Raw genomic sequence first — 26827 nt, forward strand, 5'->3', positions numbered from 1 at the left:
CCTCACACTATCGTGGCCTCTGAGATAGTGGGGTCCTGGGGCTGTCCAGCCCCTCTTCTCGGGGTACCTTGGATCTGGGCACCTTGAAGGGACACCAAGCCCAGAACCCTAAGTCCAGGTCAAGGGTCATATGAGTGGCACCCGATTTTGGCAGCCAGTGGAATTGTGTGTGACAGGTCCTTCCGTGCGTGGGTTCCAGAATGTGCAAAGGCTTGGAGTGAAGACTCAGCTGATTCAGGGACCAGCAGGCGTCCATTTTTCAAAAATAGGAACTGGAAACAGTGGGACAGGAATCAAGTGCAGAGGAGCTTTGTGACAACCTGGGTTTCTGTTCTGCTGGCGATGGGGTCATTGGGGTCATTGGTCAGTAGAGCAGGTGATCTGACCCAGGTCTCATTAGACTCCCTGTGCCTGCAGCACGATGCACAGTATGGGTGTGAGGATGGTGGTAGAAAGCCGAAGATGGAGGCTGCTGTGATAGTGTTGGTGAGTGCGATGGTAAGTGGAGCACAGTGGTGGTTGTGGATGTGGAAGAAGCAGTTGCATTATGGATCAATGATTTCTGTGTAGTCACCTGGATTTTCTAATTTGGAGAATTGGAGATAGAGGTAAGAATCACAGACGATGTAAAGGTTTGCATTTAGCACCTGATGGTAAGAAAGCACCATCAACTGACAGATTTTCATAGGGGGAAAAATAGTGTTCATGAAGAATATGAAACCTTTTATTTTTTCCTATTAGGGTATGAAATATTTCAGAGGCCAGTTCATGACCATCTGGAACTCTGAGGAGTAGTTCAAGATGACGACTACTTAAAAAAATAGTAAAGACTATGGAGCAGGGAGTAGTTGTAGATCACCTTTTCTTTTATTAATTGGAGGTAGAAGAGTAATTCAAAGAAGGTGAGATTGTGGCTGGTTTATATTTCTTTCTTTTTTTTTTAAACTCGTAATTCTTTTTTTAAAATAGCTTATTGATTTTTTACAGAGAGGAAGGGAGAGGGATAGAGAATTAGAAACATCGATGAAAAACATTGATCAGCTGCCTCCTGCACACCCCCCACTGGGTATATATGCCCGCAACCGAGGTACATGCTCTTGACCAGAATCGAACCTGGGACCCTTCAGTCCGCAGGCTGATGCTCTATCCACTGAGCCAAACCGGTTAGGGCCATATTTCTTTCTTTTTTTTTTTTTTTTTTTTTTTTTTAAAAGCAAAATGTTTATTGGAGTGTTGTACAAAACGTTTCCAGTCAGAAAATGTATATTACAAAGCACTGGAGGGGGAAAAAAAAAAAAGACCACACATTTGGCATGCACCTTAAAAACCACCAATACGTCCGAAATGAAAGTGCAGGCCCCCTCCCCCCCCCCCCCCCCCCCCCCGCCCCAGTTCTGGAAGCCTCCTCCACTGCTAGTGGTGCTGAGGTGTCGGGCTGGACGGGAAACCTGGTGAGCAGCTCTGCTGGGCTGTGAACACAACTGCAGGGGCCGCTGTCAGAGTCTCCACTAGGAAACCAGCTGAGTGATGCCTTCCTGGGTGGGCGCCAGGCTGGGCTCTGGGCTGTGCACTCGCAGACGCCTCCCCGCAGGCCGCCCCTCGCCGCTGCTGGGGGCCGGTCTGGTTTTTCTCTGGGACCAGTGCTGGGTTCAGTCACATGACAAGGGCTCAGACAGAGGACTTGCTTCTGCATCATTGTAAGTGGCTTAAAGCGAAGCTTGTTTAAGGGCACGTGCACTGTTTCCCAGGCCATGGCAGCAATTTCACACTGATTTCGGCTCCATGGTTCCAAACACTTGATTACTGGTGAGTGTCACCCCCGGGTCCAGATGACCCTCCCCCCTGGTGGCCTGGACCACTTCCCAGCTCCACCCAAGGCCTCTGCCAAGCACTGAGGGGGAGGGGCTCTCCCTTTCTGTCCATGAGCTTGTAACTGAGAGCGACTGTTAGCAAACCACAGACCCAAATTCAAGGACCCAGTTTTGATCTCCCAGATTTCCCCAAAATGTCACTGGATGTCAGTGCCCCTTTTGTCTGGGGTGGGGGGTGCACACAACCTTCAGCCTCAGGAGCCCTGCAAGCACTCCCAGGAAGGGGGGGGGGGGGCGGTTACAGGGTGCTGCCTTGCCAGGCGGGCAAGCTCTCTGGGGCCCACCAGACCCTTCTGTGAGTCCTGGTGACACACTTCCCTCCTAGGCCTGGGAACGTAGGGCGGCCACGGGGAGGACTATGGGTGAACTCAACACAACAGCACATTTAGGTTGTCAGCCACTGGGCTCCACCCCTCCTCACTGTAAGCAACTCCCAAGGAAAGCCAGGCCTGGGGGTGTGCGCAGGGCAAATGGGCAGGTGTGCTTCTCCCAGCCAGGGGACCCGCAGGGCCAGCCACTGGGTGCTCTGAGACTGCTGCCCAGGCAGCACGCCGCCCTGGCTCATAGCGAGTGTTTAAGTAAGACTTGAGCTGCCCTTTCTGAAGAAGTGTGCCATCCGCGGGCTCAGAGCTCATGGACAGGCTCCCTGGGGGCTGACCCATGGCTGGCCTGAGCCATGGAAGCAGGATCGGCAATCTGAGTACTGACCAATGTAAAAAAATAAATATCCATTAAAAAAATAACTTCTGTGTATCTAGGTGGGGGCTGTAAACGGTAGGCTAATGCAGAGAGTCACTGGGCAGCCAGAAGCTGGCCTGTGACATGGAACCACCCTAAAGGGGTCAGCTGGCAGTGGCCTGAGTAACATAATTTCCGCAGGAGTTACAGATAGAAGCAAGAACAGTGATATATGTGCAGAATGCAGTGTGTCCACAAAAAATGTACACACTGTAGTAGCTGGTAGCTCAATTCTGAAAATGAAATGTGTTTTAATAAACACTGCCTTTATAATTATTCAAAGTGTGTGTGTACATTTTTTTGGGTCACCCTATATATATATATATGTGAGGAGGCGGGAGGCTGGCATTCAGCCCCGGCACGAGGTGTATGTGGGGGGGCATCCAGGGGCTCACCCTGAAGTCAGTTCTTCGTGACAGGAGGCACGAAGTGGTTACACGTGGACCTGGTTCTGGAACCTGAGGCGTGTGCTGCCGAGGTTCACACTGGGCCCTCACTGGACCTGGTTGCGTCTTGGGTTGGAAGTGCTCCTGCCCAGGTTTCCTCCTCTCCTGTCCTACTGGTCTTGTCAGGCAGCCGCATGGGAACAAGAAGCCCCTACCCTACGGTGCCCTGATTGACACCGGCGGAAAACCCTGCTGCCACCAACACCTTCAGAGTGGGAGCTGCAACAACCCTGAAGCCAGGCGGACAGTAAAACCTGTGACTCCAAGAGCTCCCACACCACCTTCTGGTGGGTAGAGCCACCAAACCCACTGGGGACACCCCTATCTCACCAGGCAGGAACCTGGACTCTGATTTTGGTTTTTAAAAGCTTAATAACACAAAGGACACCTACTGAATCCCTGCGGCTTCTCTGCCACCCCTTTAGACTGGGGAGGGAGGGGCAGTACGTGGGCCCCTCCAGCCTCCAAGACCAAACCCATCAGCCATTAGGTTCCTAGGCCTGGAGTCCAACCCACGGGAAACGGGCACCGAAAGACACCTGGACAGTGGTTGGAGGGAGGGTCCATAGAAACCCACCGACAGAATAGAACAGAGACCCACCCCACATCCTGGCAGTTTGCTTAAAAATTCTCTAGAAATGTGTGAATGACTGAAGAAAGCCAATGATATAAAAATAGTCTTCAGTGGCTCTGGGGAAAGAAAGGTGTGATGAGGCGTGTTCCGTTCACATCACGCGGCAGCCTCGCGAGGTGGTCCTCGGGTCCCCCTGCTGATGGAAAAGATCCTCTTCGCCAAACTCGGCCCCCTCTTCTTCTCCCTCCTCCCCGTTCTCGGTCTCCCGCACCACCGAGGACTGTTTCACCGTTCTGATGGCCACTTCCTCCCCATCGGCGTTGACCAGGACAGTCCGGAAGCTCCCGCCTGTGCCCCAGCTGTTCTGACTCTTCCACACAAGTGTCGATGGGGGGCTGTGGGCCACTCCTGCACCAGCTGCCCACACCGTGACAGTCTGGCCAGCCCGAAGCACATACTTGGGTGTGAACTTGTAGGCAATCTCCTCCCCTTCCAGCACCTGCCTCTTGATCCTCCAGTTCCCCAGAGACTGGTCCTTGTCAGAGCTGTTCTTCAGCTGCACAAACTTGCCCTCCAGGTCGATCTCCTCAATGCTAACGCTGCCCGAGGCTGAGGCCTGCTGGGCCAGGTGGAAGCTGCTGCTGCTGCTGCCACTGCCCAAGCTGATGCCACTGGAGCCTGTGCCCGGTGGTTCCTCTGTCTCTAGCCGCCTCCGCTTGCTGCGGCCAGAGCGTCCCATCATGGACACACTGCTGCCGCTGCTCGAGGTGGCCCTTGAGATGGTGACCCGTGACGATGGGCTGGGGGAAAGCTTCAGCCTCTCCTCCTCGCCCTCCAGCAGCTTGCGGTAGGCGCTGATCTCCATGTCCAGAGCCAGCTTGACGTCCAGCAGCTCCTGGTACTCGGCCAGCTGCTGCTGCATCACATCTCGCATTTCCGTCATCTCCAGCTCCTTAGCATCCAGCATCTTCCGGAACCTGTCACGCTCCCCGGCCATGGCCTCCTCCAGCTCCCGGATCCGGTCCTCAGCTGCACTAGCCTGCTTCTGGAGGCTGGAGAGCTGGTAGCTGAGGGACTCAACTCGCATGCGTGCCTCCTTCAGCTCCTCACGGGCAGCGCTGGCGGCCTTATCATTCTGGTCAGAGCACAGCTTGGCATTGTCCAGCTTGGCCTGGTAGGCCTGCTCCAGCTCCAGCTTGTAGAGCCGCACTTGCTCGTCGTGCTGGCTTCGCAGCTCCTCCAGTGCCTGTGCCATCTTGAAGTCGTACTCCTGCTGCCGGCCGCTGTCCACCTCCACTAGGTGCCGCTCATGCTGCCGGCGTGTCTCCCGCACCTCCTCCTCGAAGACGCTCTTGCGGAAGTCGAGCTCCTCCTGCAGGCTCTGACAGCGGTTCTCCAGGTCCACGCGCATCAGCGTCTCCTTCTCCAGCTGCTTCTTGGCCACTGCATGACCGTCCTCTGCCTTGGCCAGCTGGGCCCGAAGCTCGGCCACATCACTCTCGAGGCTGCGCTTATCACTGAGGGCAGCGGCCAGCTCCGCCTCACTCCGGTGGAATAGGGACTCCAGTTCCTTCACGCGGCCCTGGGCCACCGTGAGCTCACCATCCCTCTTCTTGGAGCTTTTGTTGGCCTCTTCCACCTCAGACCTCAGTTTCCCTATTTCGATCTGCAGGCGGGCCCGCTCCCGGGCTGTCTCATCCAGCACTCGGCGGGCATCGGCCAGCTCCGATTCGTACAGCGTCTTAATGCCACTTACCTCGCGCGTGGTCACGTCCTCCCGCTCGGAGATCTTGAGCAGGAGCCGGTCATTCTCCAGCTCCAGCGCGCGGACGCGGTCGATGTAGTGCGCCAGGCGGTCATTGAGCTCGCGCAGCTCCTCCTTCTCCTGCAGCCTCGACAGGCGCGTGGGCGACAGCGGCGTGGCGGGCCCGCCCTTGCGGCCGGACAGCGGCATGGCCGTGGCCATGGCGGCGGCAGCGGCGGCGTCGGCGGCTCCTCGGGGCCCGCGCGGTTCCTCACGGCGGCCGCGGCTCGGCGGGCTCATTCAATCCCCATATTTATTTCTTAAACACTCACCAGAATTTCTTGTGACCCTTTGTGTGGTGTGGTGTGGTGTGGTGTGTTGCAACCAGTTTGGTTGGTTTGCTTATGGGCATGAGTGGGCATCTGTGGGCATGGGGTAGAGGACCGTAGGCAGTGGTACTTGAGTACTGAAGGGTGTGAGTGGAGAAGAGACATCAGTGCAGCAGCAGTAGAGGTGGGCTCTGGATAACTGAGATCTGATGTAGTTTTCAGTAGACAAGGTTGAAGGAAAAAACAAGTTGGGAGGGAGGCCTTCATAGCAGAACTGAAGGCTGTGTTTGGACAATCAGACTCAGGTTAGTACGTGATACTGTTTGAATTTGGTGTGCATTTTCTGGAAAACACATGCTGAGTAATGACTAAGACCAAGGAGATGTCTGTGGGAGCTGGGGCCACGGGAGTGCAGGTGTGAGAGAGGTGTGGGAGAAGGAGTGATGTGCTCTTGGAGAGGGAGTGTGAATTCATCGCCACAGATCCCTGATATTGACATAGAGGGAATGAAGGTTGAGTCCGTTTCTGGTGATAACTGGATGACACAACATGGGTAATTCCTGAAAAGACGGGTGTTGTGGCAGTACATGCCAGTTCCAGAATTTAGGTGTCATATAGGTGCACACCTGCCTGTTGTTGTTGGGCTGATACAGTGATCAATAGCAATGGGATAGCATACATCAGTGTCACCTGGGCTGGAAAATCTCTACTGGCTTGGGGAAGGGAGAAGGGTAAGAGAGAAATACATACAGAGGAGGCGAGTCAGAATGTTGAAAAGACGGTGATTAGAAAACATCCTCTCCTCTTCATGGCACAGATGTGTTATCTTTGAAGATGTGACTCTCGGAATGAAGCTGCATGAGAGAAGTGGGATACAAAAAATTATGTGGAAAAGGTGGGGAAAGTGTTGGCCTCAGCAACCTAAGATTGGAATCAAAAGGGTGACGAGTGATGCCATGTTTTTCGGGGTCTTGGAGGTGGAATCTGTGGGACAACAAGGATATTGCTCCACAAGACCAGTGTCAAATCACTCACATGTGTGTTTTTGATAAACATTTCTATGTACCCTATGTTGGGACACCCATTGCATTGACTCTAAATGTGAAGCCCTGAGGTCAGGTACAATCAATCTGGGCATCTGCTCTATTGTGGGAAGACACAGGATCAGTAGGAATATAAGGAGAGAATGACTCTGATTTATTCAAGGCCTGCTCTTTTCTGTGATGTGGGAGTGGAGGGAACAGATGGATATGGAGAGTGGAAAGTATGATGAAATTAAAGCCTAGGAGAGAAGCTGATCATGGACTGAACTGTCTCCATTACGACAGGATATGAACTTTGAGGACGTGGCCATTGCCTTCTCTCAGGAGGAGTGGGGGCTCCTTGATGAGGCGCAGAGACTTCTGTACTGCAAAGTGATGCTGGAAGTTTTTGCTCCTAGGTCATCTGTAGGTAAGACCTTCACATCTCTCCTAGTGTCCTGAAGTGATGTCCTCTCTTCCTTTCTTTTCCAAATGTAGCTTTCTCTCTCCCACCGCCAGACCATGGGCTAGTTTTCCCAACTGTCCTATAAATGTGCTGTGGCTTCCGGTGCTGACTTGTGGTGTGTAGAGATCCCTGAGCAAAAGACTCCATAAATAACCCTCAAACCCATCGCCTCAAATAGTGCAGGAAGTGTCTGGGAATCAGGATTGTTGCAGAATCCTTAATGGGTCCCACCTCGAACTTCCTTTTCCTGTGAGGGGGACTATGTCCACATGCGTGGCTTCCACTTCTGACCCCTTCCTCAGCTAAAGGCTGTTTGTGACTATGCCAGGTGATGGTTTTTACCTACATGAACCACGTGCGGTTCTTGTAAGACATTCCTTCCATTGTTTGTAATACTCTGTTCCCTGGATGCTATGACATGCTGTGTTGATAAGAGCTGGTGCTGGCTGCTCACCTCTGTTGTCTTTCGGTAAAAGTCAGAATATTTGTGTTTTATGTGCTTGTACAGTAGAAGGTGCAAAGAGAACCCTAGTCTTTTTTTTTCACAGGGTGAACTTGCAGGATGATCTAAGACAGTGGTTCTCACCTTCGGGCCCTTTAAATACAGTTCCTCATGTTCTGACCCAACCATAAAATTATTTTCGTTGCTACTTCATAAGTGTAATATTGCTACTGTTATGAATTGTAATGTAAATATCTGATATGCATGATAGTCTTAGGTGACCCGTGGGAAAGGGTCGTTCGACCACCAAAGGGGTCGCGACCCACAGGTTGAGAACCAGTGATCTAAGAGGTAGTCGAGCCCGGTTGAGGTGCACCTGGTAGAGCTTTGCCCTAAGGGCTGTGTTTAGAGAAAACCAGGAACCTGCTCATGTCCAACAGAGTTTAGGTTCAAGTGCCACTGGCAGCAGCTCATTTCTACCTTTTCATTCCCATGCTTGACACTTTGCTGACTTCTCTTTTGATCTGTGACTTCCTGGATTTTAGCTACCTTTACCTCTGTGGCCTTTTTGCATCCCCTGTCCACCTGTAAGGCTCTGTCTGCAGTATTCTCAAATGTTAACCTGCACATGTGCACACACGTGCTTATGTAGTCCTCAACACAACCACCCCATTTCTTGTATTTTACTTGGAATAAGATGTAAGCAACCTTCTGCACAGCTTGCCCATGTCACCATCAGACAAGCCCAGCTGAACACTGTTAGCAGAGGAATGAGCAGACGATCCAGCTTCTATTCCATGGGGTGCTTGCCATGTTTGTTTATATTTTGTTTGGGATCTTCCCCGTTTTATATTATTCAGTAGCACAGAACTTCACAGGAGCATCTTATATATTCTTCCTATAGTTATGTTACTGTCAGACAAATGCATGGAATCAACGTGTTAAGTGCAACACACTTTTGTAAAGGCACTTCTCCCTGTCACCACCGTCGACATTCATTTCGGCACTATTTTTCTGTTTTCAGGTTGTTGGCATAAAACGGATGATGTGGAGGCCTGTTCTGAGCAGAATGTATCCATAGGAGAGTCACAGGTCAGTGCTTCTAAGACAGCCTCCGCAACCCTAAAGAGCCATGTCTGTGGGAGGTGTTTCTCATTGTTAAAAGATATTCTGCATCTGACTGAGTCACAAGCAGCAGACTTTGAGCAGAAAGCCTTTATCAGTGATGCATGTGTGAGAGGCTTGTGTTTCAGTGCAAACCCTCACCAGCAACAGAGGGAAGCCGGTGGAGAGAAGCCCTGGAAAGGAGCTGTGGACAGGGCCTCATTTGTGAATTGGTGCAGCTTCTACTTACCAGGGCTTCCTTCATCCAGTAGGCAGGTTGGGGAAGACTTCCCAGCCATCTCAGAGCTTCTCCAGAACCAGGCCACTCCCAACACTGAGGAGCCACACAGTGGCAGTGAGATTTCAGAAGAATTTCTCAATAGAGACAGGCATCACCAATGGTATGAATGTGAAAAAGCTGCCAGCCACAACCAGAACCTTGTTCAACATTTGGGTATCTGCTCTGGAGAAGTGAAATATGAATGCAATATATGTGGGAAAGTTTTCAGATGTATCTTTAACCTCAATAGACATAGGAGAGTTCACACTGGAGAAAAACCTTATGAGTGTAGCAAATGTGGGATGTCATTCAGGCAAACCTCTGCTGTGAAAAACCATCAGAGAGTTCACATCGGAGAAAAGCCGTATGAGTGTAGTGACTGTGGGAAGTCATTCAGGCAAATCTCTACTCTAAATAACCATCAAAGCGTTCACACTGGAGAAAAGCCATCTGAGTGTAGTGATTGTGGGAAGTTCATCAGTAATAGGTCTGTCCTCACTGTACACGAGAGAGTTCACACTGGCAAAAAGCCGTATGAGTGTAGTGACTGTGGGATGTCATTCAGGCAAATCTCTACTCTAAATAACCATCAAAGCGTTCACACTGGAGAAAAGCCATCTGAGTGTAGTGATTGTGGGAAGTTCATCAGTAATAGGTCTGTCCTCACTGTACACGAGAGAGTTCAATCTGGAGAAAAGCCGTATGAGTGTAGTGACTGTGGGAAGTCATTCAGGCAAATCTCTACTCTCAATAATCATCGGAGAGTTCACACTGGAGAAAAGCCATATGAGTGTAGTGATTGTGGGAAGTCCTTTAGCACAAGCTCTAATCTCATTCGACACCATAGAGTTCACACTGGAAAAGCACCTCCTGAGTGTATTAAATGTGGGAAATCTTTTCGCTACCAATCTTTCCTCGTTCAACACTTGAAAGTATACACTGGAGAAAAGCTTTAAATGTGCAGGCAATATTTTATCTTTCTCACTCAGAATAACAATACCAATGGAGGAACTTTACACCCATTTACCTGAATAAGAATCCCTTTTATCAGAACATACACTCCGCTAGATTCCTGGTAAGTTTCAGGTACAATAGTGGTTTTCAGAAACTGCATTGCACCTGCTAACCCAGTCAGACCTCCTACCTGATAGATGTCACTGAGAGTATTTGTGGGGAAACTATTTCACCCCTACCACCTGGCTCACCTTTAGAGTGTGCATCACTCACAGCCTCTGCAGACTCTGGGGTTGTGCTTGAGAAAATTATGAATATTCCAAGCTCCTGGCTGGATCTTCACTCCTTTCTCTCTGACTAGAGAATTGACCTGACCCAGGCTTTTGTCAAAAACCCTCTGCCTCAGCTAAAAAGTGCTACCTCTTCAGGGACATTGTGGTTCTCACTTTATGCTGTGGGGAATTGTTTCAGGTTCCAAATGACCATCCTGCAAACCTCTTGCTGTCCTTTGCTCTGGTTTATGATCTTTATGTAAAGGTGTTTTTTCTTTGGTACCTTTAATTTTGTTGGTTGTATTCTTTCCCTGGGATGATTGACAGGAAAGTAGTGATCTGTTAGCATGAACAGGTGAACAGATATGGTGGGTCCCAAACTTTCTGTGCTTTTGAAGGCACCGCTTGATGGCAGAAAATCACTCTTTGTTCAATATTGGCTAATTTTGTATTGCCAACCAAGGCCTTGAGAGAAAGTGTGCATGACTTTGTGGTTCTAATTTGTTGTCTGGTGCCTCTTTTATCATAGAGGTCATTGGTCACCCTGAATAGGCAGTGTTTATTGTGCTCTGTGAACAATATGAATTATATTCTCTGTTCACAGTATTTATTACTTAAGTGTCAGCAATGTTTAGGCGAACTGCTGTCCACGTGCTGTAAAGAGGCCATGTGTCATGATGTATGAGATTTCATAGGCTGGTGTCATTTGTTGTAAGACTCTGAGGTGGAATTAGTATCTACACTAATAAAAAACAAGAATGCAAATTGCTGTACCTTTGCTATGCCTTAGGCCACACCCATCAGCCAGTCAGAGCAGCTATATGCAAATTACTCGAACCAAGATGCCGGTTAATTTGCATATACTGGCTGGGAGCGAAGACTGAATACAACATGGAAGCGAAGTGCTACAGAAGGGAGGAAAGTAGAGGCAGTGGAGACTGGAATGGAACCAAGGCTGTGGAGGCAGGAGGCAGGAGGGGAAACCCAGCCGCAGCAGCTGGGAGCATGAGGGGAAACGCAGTTTGAGTGGCTGGGAGCATGAGGGGAAACGCAGTTTGAGTGGCTGGGAGCAGGAGGGGAAGCCGTCTCAATGGGTTTTGCTCTCTTCTCTGCTTTGTTCCAGCCTCGGGAAGCCCTGTGCTTGCAGGACTCTTCCTACAACGGGCCTCTAGTTGGGACATAAGCACTGTTTGCATACTCATGGGAGACACTGCAGCTAAACCAGATGAAAAGTGCCTCTTCTGGGCATAAATCCAACATTACTCCGAGGCCTGTAGCTTGTATGCTATTTGAGGACATTCTGAGGACCTCCATCGCTATTTCCTGTAGCTGAAGTCACTGGCAGAGAAAATAATCTAATGGTTTTGTAGATTCCCCCGGGCCCTCTATGGTGTCCACCTCAAGGTTATTGCTCAACAGGCAAGACCTCAAATCTAGAGGAAGGATAATGCTGTAGTCAGTCCCAGGATGTGTCTTTTTTAACCAGTCAGCATTCCTGTTGATTCCAATGGCAATAGTCTTCACTACTTGCCAACATTTGCTGCCACTGAGGCAAGGGTGTTCCCTCTCTAGAAAATGAGAACTGACATGCAACAAAGTACACCTTTCTCATGTGTGCTATTTGGTGAGCCCTGACATAGAGATAAAGCTGTGAAACTGTCACATGTGAAATAAACCCACCTGTAACCAATACCCAGGGTGGGGCACTAATGGACTTACAGTTTTAAGTTCAGAAAACACAGAGATTATTCTTTTAAAAATACTTTAGAAAAACACTTTTATTATCCAGCCAGGGCCATATTTACTTCTTAAACGCTCACCAGAATTTCTTGTGATCTTTGTGTGGCTGGTGTGCTGCATCCAGTTTGGTTGATATGCTTATGGGCAGGAGTGGGCATCTGTGAGACTCACTGGCCATGGGGTAGAGGACCATAGGCAGTGGGACTTGAGTACTGAGGGCTGTGAGTGGAGAAGAGGCATCAAGTGCAGCAGCAGTAGAATTGGGGTCTGGATAACTGAGATCTGATGTGGTTCTAAATACGTTAGTAGGTTGAAGGAAAAAACAATTTGTTAAGGAGGCCTTCATAGCAGAACTGAAGGCTGTGTCTTGGGTGTGGGCATTCAGAGTCAGGTTAGTACTTGATACTGTTTCAACTTGCCATGCAGTCTCTGGAACACACATGCTGAGTAATGACTAAGACCAAGGAGATGTCTATGGGATCTGGGGCTATGGGAGTGCAGGTGGGAGAGAGGTGTGGGAGAAGGAGTGATGTGCTCTTGGAGAGGGAGTGTGAATTCATGGCCACAGATCCCTGATGTTGACATAAGAGGGAATGAAGGTTGAGTCCATTTCTGCTGTTAACTGGATGATACGACATGGGGAATTGTAGGGTAATTCCTGAAAAGACAGATGTTGTGGCACTATATGCCAGGTCCAAAATTTAGGTGTCATTTAGGTGCACACCTACCTGTTGTTGTGGGGCTGTTACAGTGAACATAGGAATGCGATAGCAGACATCAGTGTCACCTGGGCTTGAAAATATCTACTGGATTTTGGAAGAGAGATGGTAGGAGAGAAATATATTATAGAGGAGGTGAGTTAGAATGTTTTAAAAAGGTGATTAGAAAACAACCCCTCCTCTACATAGCTTATATGTGTTGTCTTTGAAGTTGTGACTCTGGGAATGAAGCTGTATGAGAGAAGTGTGATACAAAGAATTATGTGGAACAGGTAGCAAAAAGTGTTGGCCTCAGCACCCTAGGATCGGAATCGAAAGGGTGAGGAGTGATGCCATGTTTTTTGGCGTCTTGGAGGTGGAATCTGTGGGACAACAAGGATATTGCTACACAAGACCAGTTTCAAATCAGTCACATCTCTCTTTACAGCCAACATTTATCTGTCCGCTGTGTTGGTGACACCCATTGCGTTGACCCTAAATGCGTGCCCCTGATGTCAGGTATAATCAATCTGGGCATCTGCTTTATGGCTGTGGGAAGAAACAGTATCAGTAGCAATATAAGAAGAGAGTGACTCTGATGGATCCAAGGCCTGCTATTTTCTGTGAGGTGGGAGTAGAGGGAGCAGATGGATATGGATAGTGGGAAGTATGATGAAAGAAAACGGCTAGGAGAGAAGCTGGTCATGGACTGAACTGTCCCCATTACGACAGGATATGAAGTTTGAGGTCATGGCCATTGGCTTCTCTCAGGAGGTGTGGGAGCTCCTTGATGAGGCTCAGAGACGTCTGTACTGCGATGTGATGCTGCAGCCTGTGTCATGTCGGCCGCCATCTTGGATCTCTCGCATTCAGTTCTTTATATACATGTATGTTTTACTTACCTGTTACAGTGTAATTGCGTGTTTTACTTTTGAAGATATGCAGAACTGTGATCTAAAGTGGTCATTCCCTTTGACATCACAGACACACACAATAATGAAAATTCTAGTTGTTTTTTCTTTATTCATATGAGCTCATGAGAGGTTTTATACTTTTAAATTGTAGGCCCAAAAATCAGTATAGTGTTAACTTGTTTTGTTTTAAAACCATTTCCATAAGAAATTTTTATGGTGAGCATTTTTTTTTCTTTTTTTTAATTAAATCTTTATTGTTCAGATTATTACATTTGTTTGTCTTTTTTTCCCCACCGATAGCTCCCCTCCACCCAGTTCCCACCCCACCCTCTGCCCTTACTCCCCCACTGTCCTCATCCATAGGTGCACGATTTTTGTCCAGTCTCTTCCCCCATCTCCCACACCCCTTACCCCCTCAAGAATAGTCAGTCCATTCCCTTTCTATGTCCCTGATTCTATTATAATCAACAGTTCATTCTGTTCATCAGATTATTTATTCACTTGATTCTTAGATTCACTTGTTGATAGATGCGTATTTGTTGTTCATAATTTGTATCTTTACCTTTTTCTTCTTCTTCCTCTTCTTAAAGGATACCTATCAGCATTTCATATAATACTGGTTTGGTGGTGATGAACTCCTTTAGCTTTTCCTTATCTGTGAAGCTCTTTATCTGACCTTCAATTCTGAATGATAGCTTTGCTGGATACAGTAATCTTGGTTGTAGGTTCTTGGCATTCATCACTTTGAATATTTCTTGCCTCTCCCTTCTGTCCTGCAAAGTTTCTGTTGAGAAATCAGCTGACAGTCGTATGGGTATTCCCTTGTAGGTAACTGAGTTTCTTTCTCTTGCTGCTTTTAAGATTCTCTCTTTGTCTTTTGCTCTTGGCATTTTAATTATCATGTGTCTTGATGTGGTCCTCTTTGGATTCCTTTTGTTTGGGGTTCTCTGCGCTTCCTGGAGTTGTAAGTCTATTTCTTTCACCAGGTAGGGGAAGTTTTCTGTCATTATTTCTTCAAATAGGTTTTCAATATCTTGCTCTCTCTCATCTTCTGGAACCCCTATAATTCTGATGTTGGTGCGCTTGAAGCTGTCCCAGAGGCTCCTTACACTATCTTCGTATTTCTGGATTCTTTTTTCATTTTGCTTTTCTTGTTGGGTGTTTTTTGCTTCTTCGCATTTCAAATCTTTGCCTTGATTCTTGTGCTCCTCTGGTCTGCTTTTGGGAGTCTGTATAATATTCTTTATTTCAGTCCGTGTATGCTTAATTTTTAGTTGGTTCTTCATCATAACATCGAGGGTCTCATTAGATTTATTGTAGATCTCAATAGGTTTATCGGCGGCTTCTAGACAGTTCTTGAGAGACCTTAAAAGTGTGGTTCTGAACTCAATATCCTCCATTGACAATTTTGTCCTGTTTCTTTGTCTCCACATTTTTTTTATGCTTTCTTGGTGCACCCCCTGGTGGTCTCTTTGCGCAGTCTTGTTGTTAAGCCTTGATTGTTGTAGGTAATACTATGCGGATTTGACCTCCAGGCCAACTGGCTGTGAGAATCAGCTGTGTCTGCAGTGGGAAAACTTCTGTCCTCTGGGGAGGTGCTAATCTAGCCTTTGCCTGAGGCTATCTGGCAAATGGCTCCGTGCAGGGCTTGGGCGGGGCGGGTCGCACTGGATTAACAGGGCGGGTGGAGGAAGCAGTTATGGCTGCTCTCAGTCCTGTTCCCAGAGGGTCTGTCTCTCAGAGTCCCAGCAACTGCTGCAAACCTCGGAGAGAAAGCTGCCCTCACGTTCCGACCAATGCCAGACAGTCCCGCTTTTCCCGTTTGAGTCTGGGTCCCTTGAGACTCGCCCAGAACTGGAGCTCAGAATCTGAGATTCCCTCCCAATTGAAAACGACAACCCCGCCCTCAGCCACCAGCCCGCTCCGCGTGCACCTCCGCACCTTTGTATTTTCCGCACTGCGCCTCCTCTGAGTCTCGGTATGCTGTTCTCTTTCCTTCTAGTTGAAGAATTTCCCCTCAGCCTTCCTGTGGTTCTGGGCGATGTCCGTTCCGTCTTTTAGTTGTATTTTTGAAGTGGTTGTTCGAGGCAGCTGACTCCGGTGTTTACCTATGCCGCCATCTTGGTTTCCAAGGTGAGCATTTCTTTATGCATTTATACACCTTGTCTTTATCTCTTTGTTGTAAGACACCACTGCAGTCGGACTAGCCGTCTTTATCTATTTGTTAAAAAATCTGGTCAGGCCGAAACCGGTTTGGCTCAGTGGATAGGGCGTCGGCCTGCGGACTGAAGGGTCCCAGGTTCGATTCCGGTCAAGGGCATGTACCTTGGTTGCGGGCATATCCCCAGTGGGAGATGTGCAGGAGGCAGCTGATCGATGTTTCTCTCTCATCGATGTTTCTAACTCTCTATCTCTCTCCCTTCCTCTCTGTAAAAAATCAATAAAAAAAAAAAAAATCTGGTCAGAAACTTTTGCAACTTTTAAAATGAAGTTAGGATTTAACCAATAGAAGAACTGTTCAGCATCTAAGACATCTATATTCACTTCACTCATTCCTTAAAGACACAACTGGTTTCTTTGCCATTTGGAACTATAAAAAAGTTTTTTTAGTATATTTTATTGGTTATTTATAGAGAGGAAGGGAGAGGGATAGAGAGATAGAAACATCGATGAGAGAGAAACATCGATCAGTGCCTCCTGCACACCGCCTACTGGGGATATGCCTGCAACCAAGGTACATGCCCTTGACCGGATCGAACCTGGGACCCTTGAGTCCACAGGCTGACACTATATCCACTGAGTCAAACCGGTTAGGGCTGGAACTATAAATTTTTAATACTGGAAGCCAAATTGAGTTTTTTTTCCAAATTTTATCTTATGCACAATTTAATGCCCACTTACATGATACACTTTTAAGTTTAATCTACGTTGCTAACATTCTCCACCACTCAATTAAAGTCAAAGCATTCAATAGCACATTAAGTGAAGTTAAGTATTGTATTATTTGTCAATTTTCCTGGCGTTAAATACTCTCATCATGATCAGTTTTAAACTGACAAAATGATGGGACTGAGCATGGGCCTACTAAGATATTTCAGTAGCAAATCATTATATATTATTTCCAACATGCTGATATAGTCGGTACAAATATACTGAAGAACATTCATGATAAAGTAGTAAAATAATGTGAAGTGGCAACTTTTAAACATTTTAAACTTTGATGTAAGTATAGTTGATTTAAAACATACAGTGAGGCCTTGACTTACGAGTGTCCCGAGTAATGAGTTTTTTTGAGATATGAGCCGTCTCTCGGCCGATTTTTTGCTTTGAGTTGCAAGCTCAAAAAAATTCGGGTTACAAGCCAGCTTCAGATACCCCACCTGTGACATTCGTTGGCGCAGCGAACGTCACAGTGATTTGACATACGAGTAATTTGAGTTATGAGCTCTGTTACGGAACGAATTAAACTCGTAAGTCAAGGCCCCACTGTATATTCAAAAAATATATTTTTATTGATTTCAGAGAAGGGAGGGTGATAGAGAGAGAGAGAAATATCAAAGATGAGCGGGAATCAATGATAGACTGCCTCCTGCAAGCACCACAGTATGAATCCACCCACCACCTGAGCATGTGTCCTCACCAGAAATCAATCAGAGACCTGCAGCGTTATAGGTTAACACTCAACCACTGAACCACACCACCTGGCCTTTCCTAAGATTTTCAATGATCCCACTCATCTGTAACCAGGGTAGCAGTGAGCAGTGGCAGCTCATCCTGGGCTAACCCCCAGAATCTGCCCTCAAGGCCTCCTTTTCTCTGAATGCCCAGTGAGCTAACAGCAGCCTCACTTTGGCTCATTTATTTCCCTAGAGTGGCAAAGGAGCCACACCTAGTCTCTGTGCTGTGGCTTGTTCTAACATAAGGCCTTCCTTTTTTTTTTTTCATTATCCCCAGCTTTAATTAATGTACCCTCAAAATCTGCTGAACTTGTGTTGTGAAATCTTTTCTAACATGAAGTAACGAACTGAAACCCTACAGACCAAGCTGAGGCAGACCCACTGCAGGATGCTTCCTGTTTCTGAACACAGTTATGCCTGGACATCTTCTATAAAGAGAAACCAAGGCATTATTTTGTTTCGAGGACTTGGGAGAAAACATGATGGCCCTCATTCACCTCGGTGTTGTTGACTCAAATCAATATATTTTTTCTAAAAATACATTTTAGTGATTTTTATATAGACAGGAAGGGAGAGGGATAGAGAGTTAGAAACATCAATAAGAGAGAAACATTGATCAGCTGCCTCCTGCACACCCCCCACTGGGGATGTGCTGGCAACCAAGGCACATGTCCTTGACAGGAATTGAACCCAGGTCCCTTCAGTTCACAGGCCAATGCTCTATCCACTGAGCCAAACCGGTTACAGCGACTCAAACCAATCTTAACACTATTTGATTTTTTAGAGAAAGAGGGAGATGGAGAAACATCAATGATGAGAGAGAATTATTGACCCGTTGCCTCATGCGTGCTCCCTACAGGGATGGGGCTCCCAACCTGATCATGTGCCCTGTCCTGGAATCAAACCAGAGATACCTTGGTTCTTGGGTCCATGCCCAACCACTGAGCCATGCCATGTGGGCAAACCATTGTTGTTATTGTTGACTCCATAATAAATAGCCCGAGTTTACTCCATCCTCATCCCCCTTTGCTTCCTTTTATCCTGCCCCCACCATTCTTGCCCTCACTACATTATTGTCTATGTCCTTGGGCTATGCATATATGTATATACTTTAAAAATATAGTTTTATTGATTTTAGAGAGAGGGAGGGAGATGGAGAGATAAAAACATCAATGATTAGAGAGAATCACGGATTTGCTGCCTCCTGCAGGTCCCCACTCCCATCCCCACCCCCACCAAACTGAGAATTGAACCTACAACCCATTTATGTTCCCTGACCAAGAATAGTACCATGACCTCATGGATCATAGGTCAGTGCTCAACCATTGAGCCATAGCAGTTGGGCTATATTATTTAAAATAAAACGTATTTTTTATCATTGATAGTATTACAGATGTCTCCCATTTTCGCCTGCGCATATATTCCTTGGGGGATCTCTCCCAGTCCTCCCCACGCCCCGCTCCTGGGAGATCTGCCTGTCTGTTCCAGTTAACCAGGCCTCTGGTCCCATCTTGTCCTTCCCCAGGGCCACTTGCTGAACCACATCACCTTTATTCACTAGTGTCATTGGCCTGCATGCTAGCCCTCCCGTTGGCGTTTGAGAAAACTACATTACCCAGAAAGGAATGGGCCCACGTGGGCGGAGCTACAGAGCATTTTGGTGTCAGTGCATCCGGTTAGGGCAGGACGTCCACCTTTCTCCTCCTGGCGGGCATTTTTACCTCTTCCGTTTGTTTAAGGACTCACAGGCTTCAGCCCACTGGACATGAGTAGGAGGAGGCCTAGTAGGCAGCGTCCTTGCTGTGCAGGGTGTGTCTGAGGCTTGTTGACTGCCAACAGGCCAGGATTGGGAACTCCATGCCTCCCAAACTCCTCTCTGCTTAAGCTTTATCTCAGCCTGACCCCATTTAACCCTCCAGCCTGGGGACTGGCGCCTCTCATTAACTGCAGCCCAGGAAGCCGCATCCAGAACAGTGAGTCGCTCCTGGATGACACAGGTGTGATGGGGAAACAGGGCTACAGGCTGCAATGCCACCTTGTAAGGACACGGTGGTGCAGCTAAGCCTGGAGGATTCAGAATCCCGGGCCTATTGTGGGAGTAAAGGCAACAAAGAGACGAGGTGTGGTTTTGCAGGAGGAGGTTTACTTTCACTCTCAGAACACTGGGGCCATAGATGGTTGTGAAAAGAAGAGGGACGTTTTGTGGGGTAGGGTTCTAACTTTTCCTTACATTGCTCAGAGGAAGAACAGACTGGAAGACAGAGGACAGCAGCTGTGGACAGGAAGGGGAAGTCCTGTTAATGATAAGGTAACTGGCAAGAGTGAGCACTGAGGACTGAGCCTGAGGTAATACAGGCATCTGGAGGGCACCTGGCCTCTGGGCTGGGCAAGGGCACTGAGCAGTCTGAGCCCATAGAGCCTGGCGGTGTTTGCCAGGCTCTCAACAGACCATTTTCTTTACACGAATTCCTGCAAATACAGAATGAATTAGGTGTTCTGGTTCATGAATATTATTTCAGGGCCTCACACTCTTGTGGCCTCAGCAAGAGTGTTGTCCTGGCACTGTCCAGCCCCTCTTGTAGCCCCTGGACCTGGGTACTTTGAACAGACACCAAGCCCAGAATCCTAAGGCCATGAGTAGGGCTTTGTGAAGTGAACCTTCTTCCTGGCAACCAGTGGGATGATTGTGAGGTCATCCAGGGCAGTCGTGGCCAACCAGTTGTCCGTGGACGACTGGTGCTCCGTGAGGTCCGAAAGGTTGACAACCTCTTCTCCAGGGCATAATTTCCAGAATGTGAAAAGGCTTTGGTTGAAGAGTGAGCTGATTCAAGAACCAGCAGGTATGTTTTTTAAATGTATACAACCCAGGATATGACCTCACCAGTGCATGGGTCTCTACTCAACCAACTGACACACATGAGCCAGGGCTGTAGATCACTTTAATACAACGAATCATGGTGAGGTTGGTAATGGTAGTAGTAGCTCAGAAGGGACAGTGTGATCCTGAGGTCTAGCTTTCCTGCTGGGGCCACTGTGGAAGTTGGGTGTCACAACACAGCAGAGAGATAGAAGTTGTCATGTAGAGTGTGGGGGAGAGGTAATCATTTTGCAGTGGCCAAGGCCTTTAAAAGATGAATGGACCTGAGAGTAACTGGAGGCTAAAGAAGTACTCAAAACAAGATAAGACTAGGACTGGTACATATTAATTCTCTAAACACTCACCAGGTTTTTATGACCCTTGGTGTGGCCTGGTTTTGGCGAGTTGCAGTCAGTCTTGTGGATTAGCTTAGAGGCTTGAGTGATCATCTGTGAAACTCACTGGGCATGGTCAGAACGCCATCGGGTGTGGGACTTGAGTGGCGGTTAAGTGAGAGATGTTGGCAAGCATTCTCTGGACAATAAATGCTGAGTTAAGTCAGAGGCCAAGGAGAGCCCTGTGGGGGCTGGGGCTGAGGGAGTGCAGGTGGAAGCCACGTGTGGAAAAGAGTGATGTGCACTTGAAGAGGGAATGTGAATTGATGGCCACAGCCCCCTGATGCTGACAGAAGAGTGATTGATGGAGAGTCTATTTCTGGTGGTGTCTGGGTCCAGTAAGGTGGATTTTAGGGTAATTGCCTGTAAAGTGGGGTGTTTTGGTGTTACATTCAAGGTACAGAGCTTAGGTGCCATTTAACTGACCACCTGCCTTTTGTTGTTGAGGGTGACACACAGATTGATAGGAATGAGATAGCCTACACCAGTGTTACCCAGGCTTCAAAATCTCCACTGGAATGGGTAAGGGAGAAGGGTAAGGGGTAAGAGATTATGGATGTGGTGAAGTATAATTTTGGAAAAAAGTGATTAGGAAGTAATTTGTCCTCACCACAGCAAATTTGCATTACCTTTGAAGTTGTGCTTCTGAAAATGAAGCTGTATGAGAGAAGTGTTGTTCAAAGAACTCTGTGCAACAGGTAGTGCAAAGCCATGGCCTCAGTACCTTGGGATTGGGGTCAAGAGGGTGCAGTGTGATGCCATGTATTTGAGAAACAATATGAGGGTATCGCCTGACAAGACCAGTATCAAATCACTCACAGTATCGTTATGGCCAGCATCTCTCTTTAACCTGTGGTTTTGACACACTCTGTTGATAAAATTCAGTGTAGCGTGCATGGAACGTCCAGAGCTCAGGTATCTTTTATCTGCTCAAATGCCTTTAATATAGTGGCAAGACAAAATGTCAGTAGGAATATAAGAAGACAGTGGCTTTCATGGGATGAAGGCCTGTATTTTCTCTGATGTGAGGAGTGGACAGAGCAGATGAATGTGGAGGGTCGGGAGCATGACAGACTTACAGTCATAGGAGTGAATCTGATCTTTGGCTGTACTGTCCCCAATATGACAGGATATGAACTATGAGGACGTGGCCATTGTCTTCTCTCAGGAGGAATGGGGGCTCCTTGATGAGGCTCAGAGACTTCTGTACTGTGATGTGATGCTGGAAGTGTTTGCACTTGTGTCATCTGTAGGTAAGACCTTGATGTTCTCCCAAGGGTTCTGAGGTGATGCTCTCTCTTCCTTTATTCCTCAGGCATAGCTTTCTCTCTCCCACAGCAAGAATATGGTTTCTGCTAAATTTCCCCACTGTCTTGTCAAATGTGCTGTGGCTGCCAGTGATGAGCTGGATGGAGAGTCCTGAGCAAAGGACTCCACAAACATCCCGCTAACCTGTTACCTCAAAAGGCACTGGAAACAGAGAGTCCGGAATCTTGCAGTGAGCTTAAGGGTCCCAGCTCCCATTTTCTCTTCATGGGAGGCTGACAGTGTCCACATGCATGGCTTCAACTTCTGCCTTCTTTCTCTAGGTGAAGGTTCTTTGTGGTGACCTATGCCATGTTATGGTCTTTACTTAAATGAACCATAGGCTGTTCTTGTGAGACCTTCAATCAATAGTTTGTCATATTCTCTTCCCTGAATACTAGAGCAAGCTGTGTTCCTCTGGCTCAGAGCTGTCTGCTCACCTCTTCATCACCTGTTCCTCTGCATTGGTGCCTCTGCAATCATCTGCAACATTGACTTGCACATGTGTTATGAGGTGCACATATGTGCTAATTAGTCCTCGAAACCAGCTATGCCTTTATTGAATTTTACTTGGATAAGAACTGACCAATTCTTGTACAGCTTTTCCCTGTACCCAGCAGACAAGCCGTGCTGAATGGTGTTAGTTAAAGTATTAGCTGTAAATCCATATCCTCATCCATGTGGTGCTTGCCATGTTTGTGTCTTATTTCTGGTGAGGCCTCCCTATTTTGTGATCTTCATTAGCCCAGGAATTCTCAAGAGCCTCCTATCAATCCTTCCTACACATCTCTTATTTTCAGACAATTGAATAGAAACAACATGTGATGTGTAATACACTTTGGTAATGGGACTTCCCCCTGTCACCACATTCAACATTCATTTCTTTACCCTTTCTCACTTTTCAGGTTGTTGGCATAAAATTGATGGTGATGAGGCCTGTTCTGCTCAGAGTGTATCTATAAAAGGAGAGTCACAGGTCAGGGCTTCTAAGACAGCTCCAAGAAGCCAGAAGATCCCTCTGTGTAAGCGGCGTTTCTCTGTGTTAAAAGGTATTTTGCACCTGAGTGGGTCACATGCAGCAGACTTCGAGCAGAAAGCCTTCTGTACTGATGCATGTGTTGGAGTCTTCTGTTTCAGTGCAAACCCTCACCAGCAACAGAGGAATGAATGTGGAGAGGAGCCCTGGAAACAAGCTATGGACAGGGCCTCCTCAGTGAGTAGGTCCAATTTCTTATCGTTGGTGCCTTTCACCAGCAGGAAGGTTGGGGAAGACTTGCAGTACAACTCAGAGCTTCTCCACCATGAGGCTGAGGAGCTACACGGTGACAGTGAGATTTCACAGCAGTTTCTTCATGGAAATAGTCAATACCAGTGGGGTGAATTTGAAAACGCTGCCAGACACAACCTGAAAGTTGTTCAACATCAGGGTGTATTTTCTGGAGAATTGATTTATGAGTGTAACAAATGTAGGAAAGAGTTTAGACAAAACTTGAATGTCATTCGACATAAGAGAGTTCACACTGGAGAAAAGCAGTATGAATGTAGTGAATATGGGAAGTTCTTCAGAGAAAGACCTGAACTCATTAGACATCAGAGAGTTCACACTGCAGAGAACCCATATGAGTGTATGGAATGTGGGAAGTCTTTTAGCCAAAAATCTAACTTTACAAAGCATCTGAGAGTTCACAGTGGCGACAAGCAATATGAATGCTCTAATTGTGGAAAGTCCTTTAATGGTAACTCTACCCTCAAAGTACACCAGAGAGTTCACAATGGAGAAAAACCCTATATGTGTACAGAATGTGGGGTGTTATTTCGTGTAAGGTCTCACCTCACTGCACACCTCAGAGTTCACACTGGAGAGAAGCCATGTGAGTGTACTGAATGTGGAAAGACTTTTGGTGAAATATATAAACTTAGGAGACACTTAAGTGTTCACAGTGGCGAAAAGCCATATGAGTGCTGTGATTGTGGAAAGTCCTTCAGTGATAAGGCTACCCTCAAACAACACCAAAGAGATCACACTGGAGAAAAGCCCTATAAGTGTAGAGAACGTGGGGTGTCATTTCGTGTAAGGTCTCACCTCACTAGACATCTCAGAGTTCACACTGGAGGGAAGCTATATGAATGTACTGAATGTGGGAAGACTTTTATCCAAAAATCTTGCCTTATTGAGCACCTGAGAGTTCACAGTAATGACAAGCCATATGAGTGCTCTGATTATGAGAAGTCCTTCAATGAAGAGTCTTATCTCAAACAACACCAGAGAGTTCACACCGGAGAAAAGCCATATGAGTGTAGTCAATGTGGGGTGTCCTTTCTTCGAAGGTATCACCTCACAAGACACCTCAAAGTTCACACTGGAGAAAAGCCATATGAGTGTAGTCAATGTGGGGTGTTCTTTCGTCGAAGGGATCACCTCACTGGACATCTCAGAGTTCATACTGGAGAGAAGCCATATAAATGTACTGAATGTGGGAAGTCTTTTAGCCTAAAATTTTGCCTTAATAAGCACCTGAGAGTTCACAGTAATGACAAGCCATATGAGTGCTCTGATTGTGGGAAGTCTTTCAAAGAACAGTCTTATCTCAAACAACACCAAAGAGTTCACACTGGAGAAAAGCCCTATAAGTGTACAGAATGTGGTGTGTCATTTAGTGTAAGGTCTAACCTCACTTCACACCTCAGAGTTCACACTGGAGAGAAGCCATATGAATGTACTGAATGTGGGAAGTCTTTTAGCCAAAAATATCACCTTATTAGGCACCTGAGAGTTCACAGTGACGACAAGCCATATTAGTGCTGTGACGGTGGAAAGTCCTTCAGTGATAAGTCTATCCTCAAAGAACACCAGAGAAGTTCACACTGGAGAAAAGCCCTATAGATATAGAGAATGTGGGATATCCTTTCCTTGAAGGGCTCAGCACACTAGCCACCACAGAGTTCACACTGGAGAGAAGTGTTAAATGTGCAGGGAATGTTATCTTTTTCTCACTTAGTACAACAACACTGAAGGTGACTCTTTGGGACCTGTTTTTCTGAATTTAAACGCCTTTTAATGGAACATGCACTCTGATGTATTCATCAGTTTCAGGTACAAGTGAGGCTTGAAGGAGCGGCGTTGCTAACATGCCCAGACCTGCTAACCAATTGATGTCACAGCAAGTATTTCTGACTGAAGAGATTTCACCTCTAACACCTGGCTCACCTGAAGAGTGTGCATCAGTCACAACCTCTGTGTGCTCAGGGGAAATGTATTCTGTGTTCTCACTTGTGCTTGAGAACATTATGATTACTTCAAGCTCTTGACAGGATCTTCCTTCCTTTCTGATTAGGAAATGCTTCTGACCCAGGGTTTGTCCAGACCACCCATCCTCAGCTAAGGAGTGCTGCCACTTTCAGGGACATTGCAGGTCTCACATTATGCTTTTATGAATTGTTTTACTTTCTAATTCACCAACCTGAAAATTGCTTACTGTTGTCTGTTCTGGTTTATGATCTTTAGTAAACATGTTTTTTTCTTTTGTAGCTTTTATTCTTTTTAAATTTCACTCTCTGGATGATTTGATACAAAAGTTGTGTTGTATCATCATGGCGAGATGAACAGATATCGTGGGGTCCCAAACTTTCTGTGCTTTGGAAAGCTATAATAATGTCAGAAAAATCCCTCTTTCTCCATTGATGGCTTCTTTTATACCACTGACCAAGGCAATGAAAGAAAGTTTGCATAACTTTGTGGTTCCAATTTGCAGCCTGGTGCATCTAATGTTGGTGAGGTCAGTGGTCCCCCAGAAAAGGAGTCCTTTTTTGTGCTTCTATCATTGTTCTCACATTATCCTCTGATGAGTCGTTTTAGGTTGTAATTCACCAACTTACAGACTGGTTGCTGTCCTCTGTTCTGGGTTATGATCATTCAGTAAAGGGTGTTTTGCTTTTGTACCTTTAATTTTGTGGGTTATATTCACTGCCTGGGATGATTTGAAGGGTTTGTTGTGATCTGTCACATTTAGTGGTGAACAGATATGGTTGGGTCCCAAACTTTCTGCTCTTTGGAAGGCACATAATAATGGCAAAAAATCACTCTTTGTCCAATCTTGGTTTATTTTCTTTGCTAACCAAGTCCTTTAACAAAAATCTGCATGACTTTTTGGTTCTAATTTTGTAGCCTGGTGCCTGTATTATTTATGAGGTCAATGATCACCCGGAAGAAGAGTCCTTTGTTGTGCTTCTGTGAACAATATGAATTATATTCTCTGTTCATAGTATGTCTTACATTCTGCACAGAAGCCCTGAGCCATGTGTGTGAAATATCACAGGCTGGTTTCAGTTGTTGTAACACTGTGAAGTGCAACTAATATTGGGACAGACACTGTTTTCATAGTGAGTGGAAGAGACATCAGTATATTGGATGAAAATTGCCTCTTCTGAACATTATCCATAAATGACCCCGTCCTGAAGCTTGTTTGTTCTTCTTGTAGCTGAAGTGATTGGTTGTAAAAAGAATCTCATGGTTTTGGGGATTCCCTGGGCACCGCTATGGTGTTCACCTCAAGGTTATCACAAGAGGAAAATTCAAAGCTAAAGGAAGGATAATCGTATAATTAGTGTGAGGTTGTGTGTTTTGTGACAATTCAGCATTCCTGATCATTCTGATGGCAGTAGCCTTCCCTTCTGGACAGTATTTGCTGCCACAGAGGCAACAATGATTCTCTCAGGAAATTAGGAGAGAGATGGTCATGTCTATATAGAGTTGCCATCTTAATTTTCTAAGAATAGAAGGATAGGGGTGGGGGGGCAGGAAGGAGGGGGGTAAGAGATCAACCAAAGGACTTGTATGCATGCATATAAGCATAACCAGTGGACATAAGACACTGGGGGGTAGGGGAGGCCAGGGGATTGTCAGGGGCAGGGGAAAAAAAGGGACACATATGTAATACCCTTTGTAATACTCTAAGCAATAAAATAAAAAAAAAGAATAGAGGGATAGCTATGTTTTTTG

General features: G+C 46.8%; 2 protein-coding genes across 4 annotated transcripts in view; one reads left to right on the plus strand and one right to left on the minus strand.

Moving 5' to 3' along the window:
* LOC118654986 (zinc finger protein 260-like) overlaps positions 1 to 26605 on the plus strand; it is a 32843-nt gene extending 6238 nt beyond the window's left edge. Inside the window, exons 2-4 of one of the 3 annotated variants that reach the window (XM_036306304.1) lie at positions 8657 to 8724; positions 21653 to 21776; positions 22734 to 26605. In XM_036306304.1, coding sequence (XP_036162197.1) covers positions 8657 to 8724; positions 21653 to 21776; positions 22734 to 24628 — 2087 coding nt within the window. In that variant the 3' untranslated portion in view covers positions 24629 to 26605. The other 2 variants (XM_036306305.1, XM_036306306.1) reach the window with 2 other exon arrangements.
* LOC118654987 (lamin-B2-like) lies at positions 1365 to 5673 on the minus strand. The gene has a single exon (XM_036306307.1). The coding sequence runs from the start codon at positions 5671 to 5673 to the stop codon at positions 3781 to 3783; it is 1893 nt and encodes a 630-aa protein (XP_036162200.1). The 3' UTR covers positions 1365 to 3780.
* Positions 26606 to 26827: the final 222 nt, after the last annotated feature.

This window comes from Myotis myotis, unplaced genomic scaffold (assembly GCF_014108235.1).
Source record: "Myotis myotis isolate mMyoMyo1 unplaced genomic scaffold, mMyoMyo1.p scaffold_m19_p_40, whole genome shotgun sequence".
Lineage (NCBI taxonomy): Eukaryota > Metazoa > Chordata > Mammalia > Chiroptera > Vespertilionidae > Myotis > Myotis myotis.